The following is an 18,051-nucleotide window of genomic DNA, read 5'->3' as shown; positions in this document are numbered from 1 at the left end:
CGTGAGCCACCATGCCCGGCCAACTACATTAAATTTTACACTTCTTTATTTTGAAATAAAAAGTAAAAACAGGCTGCTCTGCCTATGGAGTAGCCATTCTTTTATTCCTTTAGTTTCTTAATAAACTAGCTTTCATCTTAAAAAAAAAAAAGTGAAAACAAAATCCACAAAAGCAAATATAACGAACAGATTCAGTATCCAGAATATGTAAAGAATTACGAGTCAATAAGAAGGTGGCAAACAGCTCACTTAGGAAAGAGCAAAAACCATGAATGGGAATTTGCAGAAATGGAAAAATAAATAAAAATGATCATTCTTAGTGATCAGCAAATTAAAGCCAGAGGGATGTGCTTTCACACCTGTCAGAGTGATGATGATGTCAGGGAAAGGAGTGAAGGCCAGTGGGCGAGACCACTGCCTTTTTGTGGGCCTCCTTGGTGACAGCAAGTCCAGTTGGGAGCTTCTTGTATGTACAGACAAGAAAATGTATTCAGAAGCTTGAAATAGCAAACACCTGGAGACAGCTCAGGGGTGCATCATTAGGGGAATGTATAGGTAGGTTGTTGTCTATCATATACTAAAAAGCAGTAAGAATCGATTATTAGAACTACATGGATCACAGCTGGGTGCAGTGGTGCACGCCTGTAATCCCAGTACTTTGGGAGGCCAAGGCGGGCGGATCACCTGAGGTCAGGAGTTTGAGACCAGCCTGGCCAACATGGTGAAACCCCGTCTCTACTGAAAATACAAAACATTAACTGGGTGTGGTGGCATGAGCCTGTAGTCCCAGCTACTCAGGTGGCTGAGGTAGGAGAAGCGCTTGAACCCAGGAAGCAGAGGTTTCAGTGAGCTGAGATCATGCCACTGCACTCCAGCCTGGGCGACAGAGCGAGACTCTGTCTCAGAAAAAAAAAAAAAAAAAAAAAAAGAACTACATGGATCACATAGGTGGATCTCACAAAGATAAAGATAATCTGCAAAGAAAGAAAATTCAGGCGGAACACATACAGTGTGATGACATATGACATGTTATATTTAAGACATGCAGAAGTTTTATTTGTTTTTAAGAATCTGTAACTATTCAAAAATATAAATGTGTATGGGGATGATACATACGTACTCTAGTGAGTGATTTCCCCAGCTGGGGACAGGATTGGAGATGATCTTTCTAGAGTGGGACATGGTGGAGGTTAACTGTCTTAGCAATGACTTATGGGTACTTACTTGGGTATTCACTGTATTATTCTTTTTTTTTTTTTTTTTTTTTTGGAGACAGAGTCTCACTCTGTTGCCCAGGCTGGAGTGCAGTGGCACAATCTTGACTCACTGCAAGCTCCACCTCCCGGGTTCACGCCATTCTCCTGCCTCAGCCTCCCGAGTAGCTGGGACTACAGGCGCCCGCCACCACGCCCGGCTAATTTTTGTATTTTCAGTGGAGACGGGGTTTCACCGTGGTCTCGATCTCCTGACCTTGTGATCTGCCTGCCTTGGCCTCCCAAAGTGGTGGGATTACAGGCATGAGCCACCACGCCTGGCCCACTGTATTATTCTTTCTTCCTCTTGATATATCTGAAATATTGTGAAGTATACTTAAATTATACATCCCTAAGAATATCCAAAAGCTCTCCTGGTAATATTTGCTTACTCCATTCACTCTTACAAACACTCCCATATCTTCTTGCCTGGAAACATCTGTTAAGGGATGGGATGAAGGGGAATGAGATTTTTCAGTGCTCTTTCTGCCCAGTCCTGATCCCTTGTGTGACACCACTTTCTGGTGCTCTAGGTTGCCCCGCAAAACCAGACATAGCCGCTTGCTCTTGAGTGTGTCTGCACTGTCCCTACCTGGGGCCAGCACCAATGCGGGCAGCTAGGCGGCTGTCTTGTTTACAGTGTGGAAATGCCCACTCCCAGGTCGGCATTGCCTATCAAGAATTGACAAGTGATAATAAAACTGTATAAAAGCTGAAAAAGTCTTATATTCTTCCTGCTTTTTCTTTAATTTTTATCAAAGTAATAAATATATATGGTTTTAAAAAATCAAATAATTTAGAAGAACTTCTAATGAAGAATAAAAAGCCTCCACCTGTACATTATAAATGTGTACAAATGCACAGAATGTACAACACCAAGAGTGATCTGTAATGTAAACATGGACTTCGGGTGATAATAATGTGTCTGTGTAGGTTCTTCAGTAGTAACAAATGTATCTCTCTAGTGGGGGATGTTGATAATGGGGAAGGCTGTGCATGCAGGGGCTGTATGGGGAATCTTTGTACTTTCCTCTCAATTTTGCTGCAAACCTATAACTGGTCTAAAAAATAAAGTCTATTTTTTAAAAAGCCTTTTCCACCTCATCTCTCCCAACCTCAGTCCGCTTGCCAAAGGTAGCCATTGCTAGTTTTAATTCTTTGGAATACCTATAAATAATGTTATTTATATGTTATATAAATAATAATGTGTTTGCTACTATTTCTGAGCTCATCATCCATAGACGTTAATTATCACCTTCCCTCTCTTGAGATTTTCTCTTTCCTGTGTCTGCAGGTCAGTGGGGAATTGGCCGAGCTGGCTGGGCTTGGCTGGCTGGACTGGCTCCAAGCTGTGGGTCCAGCTAGGCATGTCTCCTTGCATAGGTCAGGCTCAGGTCTGCTCTGGATTCCCCCTGGGGTCTAAGATGAAGGGACAGGGAAGCTCTTGTGACAATGATGGCAAAGCCACAAGAGGGAAGGCTCAGCTGCACAAGTGCATTTCAAACCTTTGCCAACATCTCATTGGCCAAAGCACGTCACATGGCCACAGTCAGGGGTGAAGAAGTGCACCTTCTCTAGTAGCAGGCACTGCAGAGTCACACAGTCAAGGGCTTGGATACAGACAGGAGTGAAGAATTGGGACCATTTATTCAATCTACCATATTTCTCATAATTCTATTTTCTTATAGACTTCTGTGTAACAGTATTTTAGCTCAAATAATACAACACAGCTTTGCCCAATGGTTGGCCTCTTTTAAGTGGCTGATAGATACTTAATTAGTTTCTTAAATCTCAACATTCCCACAGGGTTCTGAGAAGGAATTTTGTTAGGTAGTTTAGGCTTAGAGGATGAAGAAAGTTTGGGTGTGGGTTCTTCAAGGTCAGTCTGGCTGGAAACACCTTGTTCTCCCCTTCCCTTCCATGAAGTGAAGAGTGTCTTCAGATGGTGTATAGACAACGAGTTGCTACGGAAACATCATTTGATCTCCCCAGAAGATTACTACACCGATACAGTGCCGTTTCACTCTGCACCTAAAGGTAATGCTTCTGTGCTCTCAGTGCCTCTGATACCATTTGGGGGAAGTTCTGCAGTAGCAGGGCCACATTGGCCACCTCTGCTGCCATTTCCTTGCTCAGAGGTTTTTCACCTTTAATTTCGATGGTGACTGTTGGGAAAGTCAAATATGAGCATCTGAGCATGCCAATTTCTTGCTAGTGCTCCCCTGCCTGTATGACTGAAGTCCAGGCTTCTCCATGTGGACTATGATACCCACATCTGCTGCCCAACACCAAGAATTACGTAAGGGTTTGGAGTTGCAGTTGAAGAACCAAGAGAAGGAAAAACTGAAGACATAGATAAGCAAGGGAGCATGTTCCTGATGAGTTGGAGCAGGGACCTATGGGTTTTCCCATGCAGGAAAAGAGCAGCTTCTCATCCTTTCAGAATGGAAGGAAGGCTGGGTAGAGAGGCAGAGAGGGTGTGTACATGTATGTGACATTGGGCCTGTTTTCCTGTGATATGGGAGGCAAGATATTCTGAGAATGAGTGGGGTGGGAGGCTGTGATGTGGGCTTAAGCAGGGAGTTAGACTTTTGGAAGAGTCCTCACATGGATAGGGAGAAGTCCCTGTGTGGATTCTGTGGCCAGTTATTGGGATTGCCTAGCATGCTGGGCTCAGAAGACAAGCTCTCCCACAGCTCCAGTTGAGGGACTGTTTGATTCTCTGGGGCTTGGGAGCTGAGAAGGTGTTTGGGGTGGGAGGATTGGGATCTAGAAAATTGAGGGTGCTCCTGGGGAGAGTTCCACTGATGGTCTGAGCTATGTAGGGAAGTAAGGCAAGAAAGAGGTAGCAGAATCAAGTGTCATGGAGTACTAAGCCACTTAGTTTTTTTTTTTTGTTTTTTTTTTTGAGGCAGAGTTTTACTTTTGTTGTCCAGGCTAGAGTGCAATGGCACGATCTCGGCTCACCGCAACCTCCATCTCCCAGGTTCAAGCAATTCTCCTGCCTCAGCCTCCCAAGTAGCTGGGATTACAGGCATGTGCCACCACACCTGGCTAATTTTGTATTTTTAGTAGAGACGGGGTTTTTCCATTGTTGGTCAGGCTGGTCTCGAACTCCTGACCTCAGGTGATCCACCCACCTCAGCCTCCCAAAGTGCTGGGATTACAGGCATGAGCCACCGCACCCGGCCACCACTTAGTATTTTAAAGTTAGTTGGAAACTCAGTGTCTTATGCAGGTCAATAAGAATGGGGCTAACATGTATTGAGAGTTAACCAGGCATTGTGCTAAGAGATTTGTGATGGTGTCCATTTGATTGCATTCTTGCTAGCAATGAATGTTCTCATTTAACCTTTGGGGGGATGGTTTTCTTGTTTTTGTTTGTTTGTTTGTTTTTTCTTGAGACAGAGTCTTGCTCTGTCACCCAGGCCAGAGTACAGTGGCGTGATCTACTGCAACCTCTGCCTCCTGGGTTCAAGCGATTCTCCTGCCTCAGCCTCGGCCTCCTGAGTAGCTGGGATTACAGGCGCCCGCCATCATGCCTGGATAATTATTTTGTATTTTCAGTAGAGACAGGGTTTCACCATGTTGGCCAGGCTGGTTTCCAACTCCTGACCTCAAGTGATCTGCCGGCCTCAGCCTCCCAAATTGCCAGGATTACAGGCGTGAGCCACTGCGCTTGGCCAGGGGGTGGGGGATGATCTTAACAGTGTAAAAAGCTCATACAAACTTTCATTCCTTCTGTGAGCTCTTCAGAAAGCATGCTCATGTATGGGGTATATGTACAGGCATGTGTGTGTGACAGTGGTTTACTCATGTTCTTTGACCATGTTGGAAAATATTTTAACACTCTAGTCCTAAATTTTGTTGTTGTTTGTTTGTTTGTTTTTGAGACCGAGTCTTGCTTTGTTGCCCAGGCTGGAGTGCAGAAGCACAACCATAACTCACTACAGCCTTGACCTCCTGTGCTGAAGTAATTCTCCCCACTCAGCCTCCTGAGCATCTGGGACCACAGGCATGCACTACCACACCCAGCAAATTTTTTAATTTATTTTTTGTAGAGATAGGGTCTCACTCTCACAATGTTGCCAAGGCTGGTGTCAACTCCTGGGCTCAAGTGATGCTCCCACCTTGGCCTCCCAAAGTGCTGGGATGATAGGTGTGAACCACCCCGCCCGGCCATTTTGAATACATAGAATAAGTTCCAGGAGTAATTCATATGTTGAAGAGCAATTATAGCTGGTGTGGTAAATGTGAAAGTTTAGGAGAAAGATCAAGCTAACTGTGGCTTTGGTGGTTTTATTTGGTCATCTTAGGAATGCTCACCTCCTCACCTTGTTGCAGTAATTCAATTTGTTTCCTTGATGCTGTAGGCATCTCCCTACCTGGATGTTCAAAACTGACATTTAGCTGTGAGAAGCGTTCCGTCCAGAAGAAAGAGCTGAACAGGAAGCTTGAAGATTCATGCAGGAAGAAGCTTGCTGAGTTCGAAGATGAGTTAGACCACACTGTGGACAGCCTGACATGGAATTTAACTCCTAAGGCCAAAGAAAGGACCAGAGAACCTCTCAAGGTCAGTTTGGAAGCCTGTGCAGAGCAGTGTTTGGGGGACAGAGAGGCAGTGAAGGGGAAGGCATTCAGATGACATGAGAAGCTGTAATGAATCCATCACAAAATAGAGTAGAGCTTGTGTTGGCCATCTATGGGTCATGCAGTTGGTCAAGATGTCAACAAGCACAATCCCTTTGCTTGTCATTGACTCTATGCTTTTGTGTGTTTCAAAGAAAGCAAGTCAACCAAGGAATAAAAACTGGATGAACCACTTACGTGTGCCACAAAGAGAACTAGACAGACTTCTGCTTGCCAGAATGGAGAGTCGGAACCACTTCCTAAAAAATCCCCGTTTTTTCCCTCCTAACACTCCATATGGAGGCAAGTCTCTTGTTTTTCCTCCAAAGAAGCCAGCACTGATAGGAGAATTCCAGAGTGCAGAGCCAGAACAGAGGTATGTCTTTCTCTGACTTGAACTCTCAGAAAACCTGACCCATGAGAATTAACCTAGATGGTCCTCCATTTGGTCTGGCTGTAGAGGTCCCTAAACTAGCGGGGCAGGGTAGCAGTATCAGAACAGAGCAGGGCTGCAGGGTCACCCACTGGTGTGGCCTTTGGACCTTCCCCAGAGTCCTGGGTTTATGCTTTTCTGACCTGCCAGGGGTCTTGAGAAATAGGGGTTGGTGTTGGCCCTTTATTTACATTGGAGCAATCTGGATCAAATGGAAGCAACCCATTAGAGGCATAGGTCTTGAATAATAACAGCATTTGAAATTTGATTGATTATAAATAATTAGTGTAAACTGTGATTTTTCTTTAAGAGTGCCTTTGCCTATATATCAGTAATTGTCCTTATGAAAGTAATGAGTTGCTTCATGGGTTCATAATTTTAGTAAGCCTAAAACTATTAACATTTCTTTATTAGACAACTAATATTTTTTATTAAGAAAAATTAGATACAAAAACTAGCTGGGTGTGGTGGCGTGCACCTGTGATCCCAGCCACTTGGGAGGCAGAAGTGGAAGGATCACCTGAGCACAGGGGTGTCGAGGCTGCAGTGAGCCAAGATTGTGCCACTGCACTCCAGCCTAGGTGACAGAGTTAGACCCTGTCAGAAAGAAAAGAAAAGAGAAGAGGAGAAAAGAAAAGAGAAAGAAAAGAAAGAAAGATTAGAAAAGACTAATGTTTGAGATACCTATATTAAAAACCCAGTTACCTATTGGTGTTTAAACATGTAGAGTTTTTCCTATGCATATTGAAAATGAAATATGTAGCTACTTATGTCTTCACAAAGATTGGATCATACTGTAAAATTATTTTATAATCTGCATTAACAATAAGATCCAAAAAAACCCCCAACAAATGGCATATCGTGAATATCTCTGATGGCCTTTATGTATTTATTTTTACATTAATCAGTCACTGCCTACTATTTCATTGTATGGATGAAACTAACAGCCTTTCTCCCCCTCTTTTTTCATCCCACAGTTGTGCTGATACTCCAGTGTTTCTAGCTAAGCCACCAATTGGGTTTTTCACAGATTATGAAATTGGTCCAGTTTATGAGGTAGCCATCTTGTTTCTTTACAGCTCCCACCTCATCTGCTTTCTTATTTTTAAAAAGTCTTTATTATGGAAATTTTCAACTGTACACAAAACTAGGGAAAAGACTATAACAACTCCTCATGTGCCCAACATGCAGCTTCAACAGTTATCTACATTTTGCCAATCTGGTTTTATCTATTACTCCTACAACCTCTTCATGGGCACATCTATATGCACATCTCTGTGCTGGAGTCATATAAGGAAAATATGATATCATGTCATTCTTCAGTTAATACATCAATTAATATCTCTAACAGATAAGGGTTTTAAAAAGTAACCATAGTACCACTGTCACACCCAGCCATATTAATAATGATTCCTTAATATCAACTAATACCCATCTATGTCTGATCTTCATTTGTTTAAAAAAAAGTCCATTTATATTTGGTTTCTTTGCATCAGAATCTAAACATTGCATTTGATTAAAGTATCTCTTAATTCTCCTTTAGTTGATAATAATTCGTCTCCCACCTCCTGCTTTTTAAAAATGCCACTTATCTGTTGAAGAAACTGCAATTTCGTACACCCTGGATTTGGCTAATTGCGTTATTGTGGTGACATTAAACGTGTTCTTTTATCTTCCATATTTTCCACAAATTGGTCATTAGATATAGAGATTTGATGAGATTCAAGTTCCATTTTTCCTCTTTTTTGACAAGAATACTTCTTTGGTGGTACTGTGTATTTCTTATTGCATTCTATCAGGAGGAAGCATGGGATCTGGGTTTCCCATGATTAGTTATGAATGGCGTCAGGTGTTGAAAGTCTGATTCATTCTCTATAAAGTTCTTATCAAACTTTCACTTAATAGTTAACAGCCTAGATGACTGCCAAATGACTATTGTCCAGATCCATTTTTTTCTTCAATCAGGGCTTAAAAAATGGTAATTTCTAATTCTATTATTCCATCTACATTTATTAGCTTGATTTTCCATTTAAAAAACAGGAACAAAACTTTCCCTCTAACTTCGATTCCTGTCTCCTCCTCTTTCTTGTACTCTCCTGATATCTATAGGTAACTATTTCTATTAGTTTGCGTTCTTCCATTGTTTCTTTTTGAACCATAAGCAAATATGTATATGTAGTTGAACCCCCTTTCCTTCTTACTGTCCTCTACATCTTAACAGTATATCCAGTAATTCCTGCAAGAGCAGAGGCTTTCCTCATTCCTTTTTCCCAGCTTCTTTCTTTTAAAAGCTTCCCACCATCTTGGGGAATCACATCAAGACCAAGCTTAGCAGTCACCAACTCTGCTCACCAGGTACAAAGACAGCTAGGCCTAATGATAGCAATCCCTTCACACACACACGGATTGCATTTTATAGTTTAAAGAGCACTTGCATATCCATAATTCTTTAGGAATGTCTCAACCACTCATGGCAAAAAGCAGACCAATATGGCAGCTCTATATGCTGAACATTAGAGGAAGCATTTTGCTTACTCCCTGGACTAAACAGTAATGTGTTGTCTTTTGTACTTCTGTGTCTGGGACTTCTGTGTCTGGCCATCACGTTTTAAGGACAGTTGTAGAAGCTGGCAAACACCCAGAGGAAAGGAGCTAAAATCATGTCAGCTAGGGAGTAGAATAGGGAAAAGGGAGAGCTGCTGATGGACATATGGAAGATATTCTTCTTCAGGGCTTGCAGATGCCTGCTGTGGAAGCCTGTGCTCAGAGCCTGGAGATCCTGAGGTTGTAGATGAGGTAGACATAGACTGCTGTGGAACAGTTTTTCCTCTGGTCTTTGCCTACTTGTCTAATTCTCATCCCTTTGACGTTCATAACAGTTATTTACCCGGCTAAACTATAAAGTGTGAGGATAAAAACATTTCAAATTTTCAGTCTTTAAAAATTTGTGTCCCATGTACCCTTTCTCTGGAACCTCCCAGGGAACATGCTTCTCTAATAGAAATGAGGAAACCAAAGAAGAGGAAGGCATGGAATGTGGTACCAAGAGATCCAACATAGGGGAGAGGTGAAGGAAATCTCCAGGTTAATAACTCTTAAGAGATTTTGCAGTTAATGTTGCTGCAAAGCAAAATTTCCCAAAGCTCAGCAACTTAAAACAATCATTTTGTCATGCTTACAAATTCTGTGGGTGAAAAATTCAGAGAGAGCACAATGGGAATGACTTGTTCCACAACATCTGAGGCCATGGCTGGAAAGAGTCAGTGCTTAGGAGTGACATAAAAGTTGGGGTTGATGCTGTTGATGCTGTTGTAGATAGAGAGCTGAGGCTGTCTACCAGAATGTCTACACCACATAGCTTCTCTATGTGGGCTGGGCTTCCTTACAGTATGGCAATCTCAGGTTAATCAGACTTTTACATGACAATGCAAGTGAGTATCTGTACTTTTTTTTTTTTTTTTTTTTTGAGATGGAATCTTGCTCTGTTGCCCAAGCTGGAGTGCAGTTGCAGGATCTTGGCTCACTGCAACCTCTGCCTCTTGGGTTCAAGCAATTCTTCCACTTCAGCCTCCCGTGTAACTGGGATTACAGGTATGCACCGCCACGCCTGGCTAATTTTTTATATTTTTGGTAGAGAGAGGGTTTTGCCACGTTGGCCAGGCTGGTCTTGAACTCCTGACCTCAGATGATTCACTCGCCTTGGCCTCCCAAAGTCCTGGGATTACAGGCGTGAGCCATTGTACCTGGCCAAGTATCTGCACTTCTAAGTGAGTATCCTAGCAAGCAAGAAGGAGATTGCATCACATTTTATGACCTAATCTTGTAAGTTGCACAGCACTACATCCTCTGTATGCCGTAGATTACAAACAAGTCACTAAGATTCATCCAGATTCAAGGGAAGATATGTAGACTTCATCTCTTTTTTTAAAAAAAAAACTTTTTTTTGGAAATAAGGTCTGGCTCTGTCGCCCAGGCTGGAGTGCAGTGGCATGATCTTGGCTCACTGCAACCTCTGCCTCCTGGGCTCAAGCAACTCCTCCCAACTCAGCCTCCCGCAAAGCTGGGGCTACAGGTGCATGCCACCACACCTGGCTAATTTTTGTATTTTTTGTATAGACGGGTTTTTGCTATGTTGCCCAGGCTGGTTTCAAACTCCTGAGCTCAAGCAATCACCCACCTCAGCCTCCTAAAGTGCTAGGATTACAGGCGTGAGCCAGTGTCCAGCCTAGACTTCATCTCTAATGAGAACAGTGTCAAAGAACTTATGGATGTGTCTTAAAACTGCTACAGGAGTTATCCTATATGATAGCAGTGGGTGTAGTGGGCAACTAGCCCAGATTAGAAGAGTCCAGAAGGCTCTAGGAGAGGTTGATTTATGGAGATGACATTGAGAAGAGTCCCTGATACATCTGGACATATGGGGGAGAGATTTGTAGGGTGGTGGAAAAGGATTGAATTATTGAGAAGCACAAAGCAAACAAAATAATTAGTTGATTATTCACTCCAGGAAAACCAAAAATTGTACAAGGCAGGGAAAGGAATCACCTCATGCTCAGCTGTGAATAGCATTTACTTAGTAACTTGAATATAACATGAATTAATAATCTAACCAGTAGTATGATATAACTATATTGGAAAGATGGGGGATAGGAAGGGCATGTCATATGGTGAGTCAGATATGGGAGAGGGGAGAGAGAATATCCATATCCTCCATCCATAATTAATACCTAAAACTGAACAAAAGTAGTATACTATTTGGAGACATGGAAATAAATACCAAAATAATCAGCTAAAGGAGGAAAAAGTGTTTATCTTTGGGGAGTGGGAAATGGCAGGATGGGGCCAGGGGAAGAGGGCAGTATTCTATTTTCAAAACCTTGTCGAACTCTGACTCTTTAAACCATGTGGCTGTCCAACTTAGAAGAAAACAATTAAAAAAAAAAAAAACTTTCCACAAAAAGAAACACCAGGCCCAGATCATTTTGCAGGCACAGATTATGAAACATTCGAGCTATTCCCTATTTTATGAAACTATTTCAGAGACTAGAAAAAGAGGGAATGTACCATCATTATTAGGTAATAAGCCTAATTACCTTGACACTAAATAAAAACATATACCAGTCTTGCTTAAGAACATAGGTGCAGAAATACTAGGTAAAAAACAGCAAACCAAACCAAACAGTAAGGAACAACACACACACACACACACACACACACACACACACACACACACACACACACACACACACACACACACGCAGCCAATTCTTTGAAACCCAGGAATGCAAGGAATGTCTTCACAGCAGGCCTTGAGTTGGCAGTTGGCTCTCCTGAGCCTATTTTTTTCCTCCAAAGCTTCCAGTGCTGTTAAGGAAAGCCAGCCCATGCCACAATCCTTATAATGATCACTGTCCCAAACCTTGCAGCCACTACAGCTACCATGTTTCACTCCCCTAGTTCCCACCAGCTGTTTCACAGATGGATTGGTGTAATATGTAGTGTTGGCCAAAAATTGATGTAAATGCTGATTTAGGAATACAAACCTACAAATAAAAATGAAGACATACTTCATATTTATGTCAATTTTTATCTGATGGGGGGCTGGTAGAGGATTTCAACTTTATCTGTAGTGTTTTATTTCTTAAGCTGGGTGATGGAAATGTGGCTTCTGTCATGTTATAATTTATACATTGTTTTCTAGTGTAACATTTCACAAAATATTAACAAAAGATGTGTACCTGTATTGCTGTGCTACACACTGTGCTGGGTGCAGTTGGAGGGTTAGGTCTAGACCTTGCCCTTGGGGGTCTCCCAATCTGGGGTGGGAGAAAAGAAAGTGGGGCTTAAAGGGGGTGAATGGGTTGCATAAGAGGCCCAACTACATCCTGACATAGAGGTGCCATAACACTCTTTGTGTCCATGGGAAGAATGGTTCAAAGAGATACGTGTTAAGGAAGACAGTAAGAGGTGAGGTGAGCAAAACTTTGGAACCAGATATCCTAGGCTCAAACCTAACTGGTGCCTCTTTGAACTCCAGTTTCTTCAGCTGTGAGATAGAAACAGTTCCCACCTTTCCTGGTTGTTGCGAGGTTGAGGAGGTACAGAGCAGATGCTCATAAATAGTAATTGTTATTTTAAACAATAGGTCATTTTCATGCGCGTTTCTGTGTGAAGAGACTACTAAACAGGCTTTGTGTGAGCAATAAAAGCTTTTAATCACCTGGGTGCAGGCGGGCTGAGTCCGAAAAGAGAGTCAGCGAAAGGAGATGGGATGGGGCCGTTTTATAAGATTTGGGTAGATAAAGGAAAATTACAGTCAAAGGGGGTTTGTTCTCTGGCGGGCAGGAGTGGGGGTCGCAAGGTGCTCAGTGGGGGAGGTTTTTGAGCCGGGATGAGCCAGGAAAAGGACTTTCACAAGGTAATGTCATCACTTAAGGCAAGGACCTTCCATTTTAACTTCTTTTGTGGTGGAATGTCATCAGTTAAGGCAAGGACTGGCCATTTACACTTCTTCTGTGGCGGAATGTCATCAGTTAAGGTGGGGCAGGGCATTTTCACTTCTTTTGTGATTCTTCAGTTACTTCAGGCCATCTGGGCGTTTATGTGCAAGTCACAGGGGATGCGATGGCTTAGCTTGGGCTCAGAGGCCTGACATTCCTGCCTTCTTATATTAATCAGAAAAATGAAACGAAATAGTGTTGAAGTGTTGGGGTGGCGAAAATTTTTGGGGGGTGGTATGGAGAGAGAGAATGGGCGATGTTTCTTAGGGCTGCTTCAAGCGGGATTAGGGGCGGCGTGGGAACTTAAAGTGGGAGAGAGAAAGCTGAAGGGAGGTCTTGTGGTAAGGGGTGATATTGTGGGGTTGTTAGAAGAAACGTTTGTCGTATAGAATGATTGGTGATGGCCTGGATATGGTTTTGGATGAATTGAGAAACTAAATGGAAGATACAAGGTCCGAATAAAAGGAGAAAAATGGGTATTAAAGGACTAAGAATTGGGAGGACCTAGGACATTTTATTAGAGAGTGCCTAAGGGGGTTCAGCGCAATTACTTGCTTGGTTTAGAAGTGATCTCCTTGAGGACAGATTTCCATGATGGAAAGGAAATGAGAGGTTCTAAGAGACGGGCTAGCGGCTTGTAACCTACATGGAAGAGGTTATGAAATGACGACAGAATAGAATGGGCCTGTGAGGCTGGAAGGAGGTATTTTCCTTGGTCTAAGAACTATTTGCCTTGTGTGGGAAGAGATTGATAGGTGGAAGTTTCAGCGGGGGAGTAGGTGGGAGTGACCAATGTGAAGGAGAAAAACTGGCCCTGAGGGACAGAAGTTGGAGAGCTAGCTGCTTGTCTAGCCACCTTATCAGCATAAGCGTTGCCTAGAGCAATGGGATCTGACGCCTTTTAATGCCTCTTGCAGTGAATGACCTTAGTTTCCTTTGGAAGTAAAGCGGCCTTGAGTAGAGTTTTTATTAAAGAGGTATTAATGATGGAGGACCCTTGTGTAGTGAGGAAGCCTCTTTCAGCCTATATGACTGCATGGTGGTACAGAATATGAAAGGCATATTTAGAATCAGTATAGATATTGATGCGTAGTCCTTTTGCAAGAGTGAGGGTCTGAGTTAAGGCAGTGAGTTCGGCTTGCTGAGAGATAGTGAGGAGGGCAGAGCGGTAGCCTCAATGATAGATGTGGAAGATATTATAGCATAGCCTGCCTTTGCTGGTGAGTGGCGATTAGGCCTGGTGGAACTGCCATCAATAAACCAAGTGTGATCAGGGTGAGAAACAGGGAAGAAGGAAATGTGGGGAAATGGGGTGAACATCAGGTGAATCAGAGATGCAGTCATGAGGGTCAGGTGTGGTATCTGGAATAATGTGGGAGGCCAGATTGAAGTCCAGGCCAGGAACAGTGGTAACTGTGGGAGATTCAACAAAGAGTGAGTATAGCTGAAGGAGCCGGGGAGCAGAAAGTATATGCGTCAGGTGTGAGGAAGAAAATAGATTTTGGAAATTATGAGAGCTGTAGAGAGTGAGTTGAGCATAGTTTGTGATTTTGAGGGCCTCTAAAAGTATTAGGGTGGCAGCAACCGCTGCACAGAGACATGATGGCCAGCCTAAAACAGTAAGGTCAAGTTGTTTGGACAAAAAGGCTACAGGACGCAATCCTGGTCCTTGTGTAAGAATTCTGACTGCGCAGCCCTGCACTTCAGCTGTGTGTAATGAAAAGGGTTGGGATGAGTCAGGGAGAGCTAGAGTAGGGGCAGTCTCTAAAGCTGTCTTCAAGGAACGGAAAAAGGAGTGGGGAAAGGATTTAGGATCTATGGGGTCAACTAGGTTTCCTTTTGTGAGTTTATATAATGGTTTTGTTAGGATGGCAAAATCAGGTATCTAAAGGTGAAAATATCTAACCATGCCTAGGAAGGAAAGGAGTTGTTGTTTTGTAGAAGGGGTTGGGTTTCGAGAGATTAGTCGGACACGATCGGCAGGGAGAGCACGTGTGTTTTTATGAAGAATTATGCCGAGGTAGGTAATGGATGGAGAAGAAATTTGAGTTTTGGAGGGGGATACCTGATATCCTTTGGAGAATAAATGTTGAAGGAGCAGAAGTGTGTTTTGTTGAGAAGATTCAAAGGAGGGGCTACAAAGAAGAAGGTTATCAATATATTGAATAAGGTGAGAAGCGGAGGGGTGGAAAGAAAGTAAATCATGAGAAAGAGCTTGGCTGAAGTAATGAGGGCTGTGCCTGAAACCTTGAGGCAGCACAGCCCAGGTAAGCTGCTGGGACTGATGGGTGTCAGGGTCAGTCCAGGTGAAAGCAAAGAGAGGCTGGGACAAGGGGTGCAGGGGAATAGTGAAAAAAGCATCTTTAAGATCAAGAACGGAATAGTGAGTTGTGGAGGAAGGTATTGAGGACTAAAGAGTGTACGGGTTGGGCACCACAGGGTGGATAGGCAAAACAATTTGGTTGATAAGGCGCAGATCCTGAACTAATCTGTAAGACTTGTCTGGTTTTTGGACAGGTAAAATGGGGGAATTGTAAGGAGAGTTTATAGGTTTTAGAAGCCCATGCTGTAGCAGGTGAGTGATAACAGGCTTTAATCCTTTTAAAGCGTGCTGTGGGATGGGATATTGGCATTGAATGGGGTAAGGGTGATTAGGTTTTGATGGGATGGTAATGGGCATGTGATCGGTTGCCAGGGAAGGAGTAGAGATGTCTTATACTTGTGGGTTAAGGTGGGGGTATACAACAGGAAGACGCAAAGGAGGCTTTGGGCTGGGGAGAAGGGCGGTAATGAGATGCGGCTGTAGTCCAGGAATAGTCAGGGAAGCAGATAATTTGGTTAAAATATCTCGGCCTAATAAGGGAACTGGGCAGATGGGGATAACTAAAAAAGAGTGTATAAAAGAGTGTTGTCCAAGTTGGCACCAGAGTGGGGGAGTTTTCAGGGGTTTTGAAGCTTGGCCGTCAATACCTACAACAGTTATCGGGGTGAGGGAAACAGGCCTTTGAAAAGAATGCAACGTGGATTGGGTAGCCCCTGTATCGATTAAACAGGGGATGGGCTTACTCTCCACTGTGAGAGTTACCTGAAGCTCGGCTTCTGTGATGGTCTAGGGGGCTTCCGAGGTGATCGGGCAGCGTCAATCTTCAGTCACTAAGCTGAGCAGATCTGGGAAGTAGTCAGTCAGAGAGCCTTGGGCTAGAGCTTTAGGGGCTCTAGGAGTGGCTGCCGAGTGAGCTGGGCAGTCTGCCTTCCAGTGGGTCCTTGCACAGATGGGACATGGCTTGGAAGGCATCCTGGGCTGCAGGCATTCCTTGGCCTAGTGGCCAGATTTCTGGCACTTGAAGCAAGATCCTGATGGAGGAAGTCTTGTAGGAATGCTTGACTGCTGTGGCTTAGGCGTGTGCAGCTTAGGTATTTTGAAGTTCTTGTATGCTGGAGGTGTGGTTGGGTTTTGTCTCACAGCAGAGGCAAGTAATTGTAACTCAGAAATGCGTTGCCGTCTGGCTGCTTCCTCTCTATTATTGTACACCTTGAAGGTGAGGTTGATTAATTCCTGTTGTGGGGTTTAAGGGCCAGATTCTAGTTTTTGAAGTTTTTTCCTAATGTCAGGAGTGGATTGGGTGATAAAATGCATATTAAGAATAAGGCGGCCTTCTGGCCTTTCTGGGTCTAGGGCGGTATAGCGTCTAAGGGTTGCTGCTAAGCAGGCCATGAGCTGGGCTGGGTTTTCGTCTTTACCTTGGGTAGTTTCTTTAAGTTTGTCATAATTAACAGCTTTGTAAGCTGCCTTTTTAAGCCTTTCAACTAGGCAGGAAATCATGTAATCTCGTCTAGCTATACCTGGGGAATTTGCCTGGTAGTTCCATTGGGGATCCTCTCGGGGAACTGCTCTAATGCCTTCTTGGAGGTCTGGCTCATGAAGCCGGTGGTTATCAGCGTGAGATTGGGCTAGAGAAAAAATTCTTTCCTGTTCTTCTGGGGAGCGGGTAGAAGTCAGGATGACATTTAAGTCACTCCAGGTTGAATTGTAGGACAGAGTTAGATATTGGAACTCCTGTATATATTTAGTGGGGTCTGATGAGAAAGAGCCTAAATGCTGGCTGATCTGAGAGAGGTCTGATAGAGAAAAAGGTACATGTACCCTGACTATGCCTTTAGCTCCAGCCACCTGTCTAAGAGGAAATTGTTGGGCAGGTGGGGAAGAGATAGTCGGGGAACTAAACTGTAAGCCGGACCGGGTGTGAGGAGGGGAGGTGGTAGAAGGATTATAGGGTGGAAAAGCGGAAGCTGAGGAAGAATTGGGACTTAGCTCGACCTGGTAACGAGCAGCCTGAGGAGGAGGGGAAGTCAGATGGGTCTGTAGAAAAGGAAGACTGGAAAGACTCAGCGACACTTGGGGTTGGGACTGAGGGGACAGGCAGGAAGGAAAGGAGGAGGATTTGGGAGGAATCGCATTGGGAACAGAGACTAGGGAGGGAACGAAGTGTGAAAAATGCCTGGACGTAAGACACCTCAGACCATTTGCCCATTTTTCGACAAAAATTATTTAGGTCTTGTAGGATGGAGAAATCAAAAGTGCCGTTTTCTGGCCATTTAGAACCACTTTCAAGTTTGTATTGGGGCCAAGCGGTGTTGCAGAAGAAAATAAGGCATTTAGGTTTTAGGTCAGGTGTGAGTCGAAGAGGTTTTAAGTTCTTGAGAACACAGGCTAAGGGAGAAGAAGGAGGAATGGAGGGTGGAAGGTTGCCCATAGTGAAGGAGGCAAGCCCAGAGAAAAGAGAGAGTAGAGACACGGAGGGAAGGGGTTCGGGGGTTCTTACCCTCCAGAGAAGTGGGAAAGGGGTCAGGGCATGGAAATAAGGGGTTGGGGCACAGAGATAAGAGGTCAGGGCATGAAAATAAGGGATCGGGGTGCAGAGATAAGAGGTTGGGGCACAGAAATAAGGGATTGGGGGTTCTTGCCCCCTAGAAAAGTGGGACTTGCCACTGAGGGTGAAGGAGAAGGGGTTGAGGGGTTCTTGCCTCTCCCCCAGAAAAGCAGAGAAGGGGTAGAGACACAGAGAGAAGGGGTTAGGGTACTTGCCCCTCCCTTAGAAAAGTGGGACTTGCCGCTAAGGGTGAAGGACCAAGGCAGGTGTCCTTGCGTGGTCTGACACCTCTGAAATGTGGGTGAATAATCAGAGAGGCGTCCCTGCAATGATTAAACACCAAGGGAAGGCTGCCTTCCTAGTCC

The 18,051-nt window shown here is 43.9% G+C and overlaps 1 protein-coding gene across 10 annotated transcripts in view; it reads left to right on the top strand.

Annotated features, from left to right (window-relative positions):
* Positions 1-18,051, top strand: part of DLEC1 (DLEC1 cilia and flagella associated protein) — a 76,192-nt gene that overhangs the window by 16,363 nt on the left and 41,778 nt on the right. For all 10 annotated transcript variants that reach the window (XM_054552317.2, XM_054552319.2, XM_024244231.3 and 7 more), the window contains exons 3-6: positions 3,180-3,290; positions 5,627-5,826; positions 6,038-6,258; positions 7,293-7,371. In XM_054552317.2, coding sequence (XP_054408292.2) covers positions 3,180-3,290; positions 5,627-5,826; positions 6,038-6,258; positions 7,293-7,371 — 611 coding nt within the window. The remainder of the gene's footprint in view (positions 1-3,179; positions 3,291-5,626; positions 5,827-6,037; positions 6,259-7,292; positions 7,372-18,051) is intronic.

The sequence above is a fragment of the Pongo abelii genome, chromosome 2 (genome assembly GCF_028885655.2).
Source record: "Pongo abelii isolate AG06213 chromosome 2, NHGRI_mPonAbe1-v2.0_pri, whole genome shotgun sequence".
Lineage (NCBI taxonomy): Eukaryota > Metazoa > Chordata > Mammalia > Primates > Hominidae > Pongo > Pongo abelii.
This window is presented reverse-complemented; position numbering and strand designations above follow the sequence as displayed.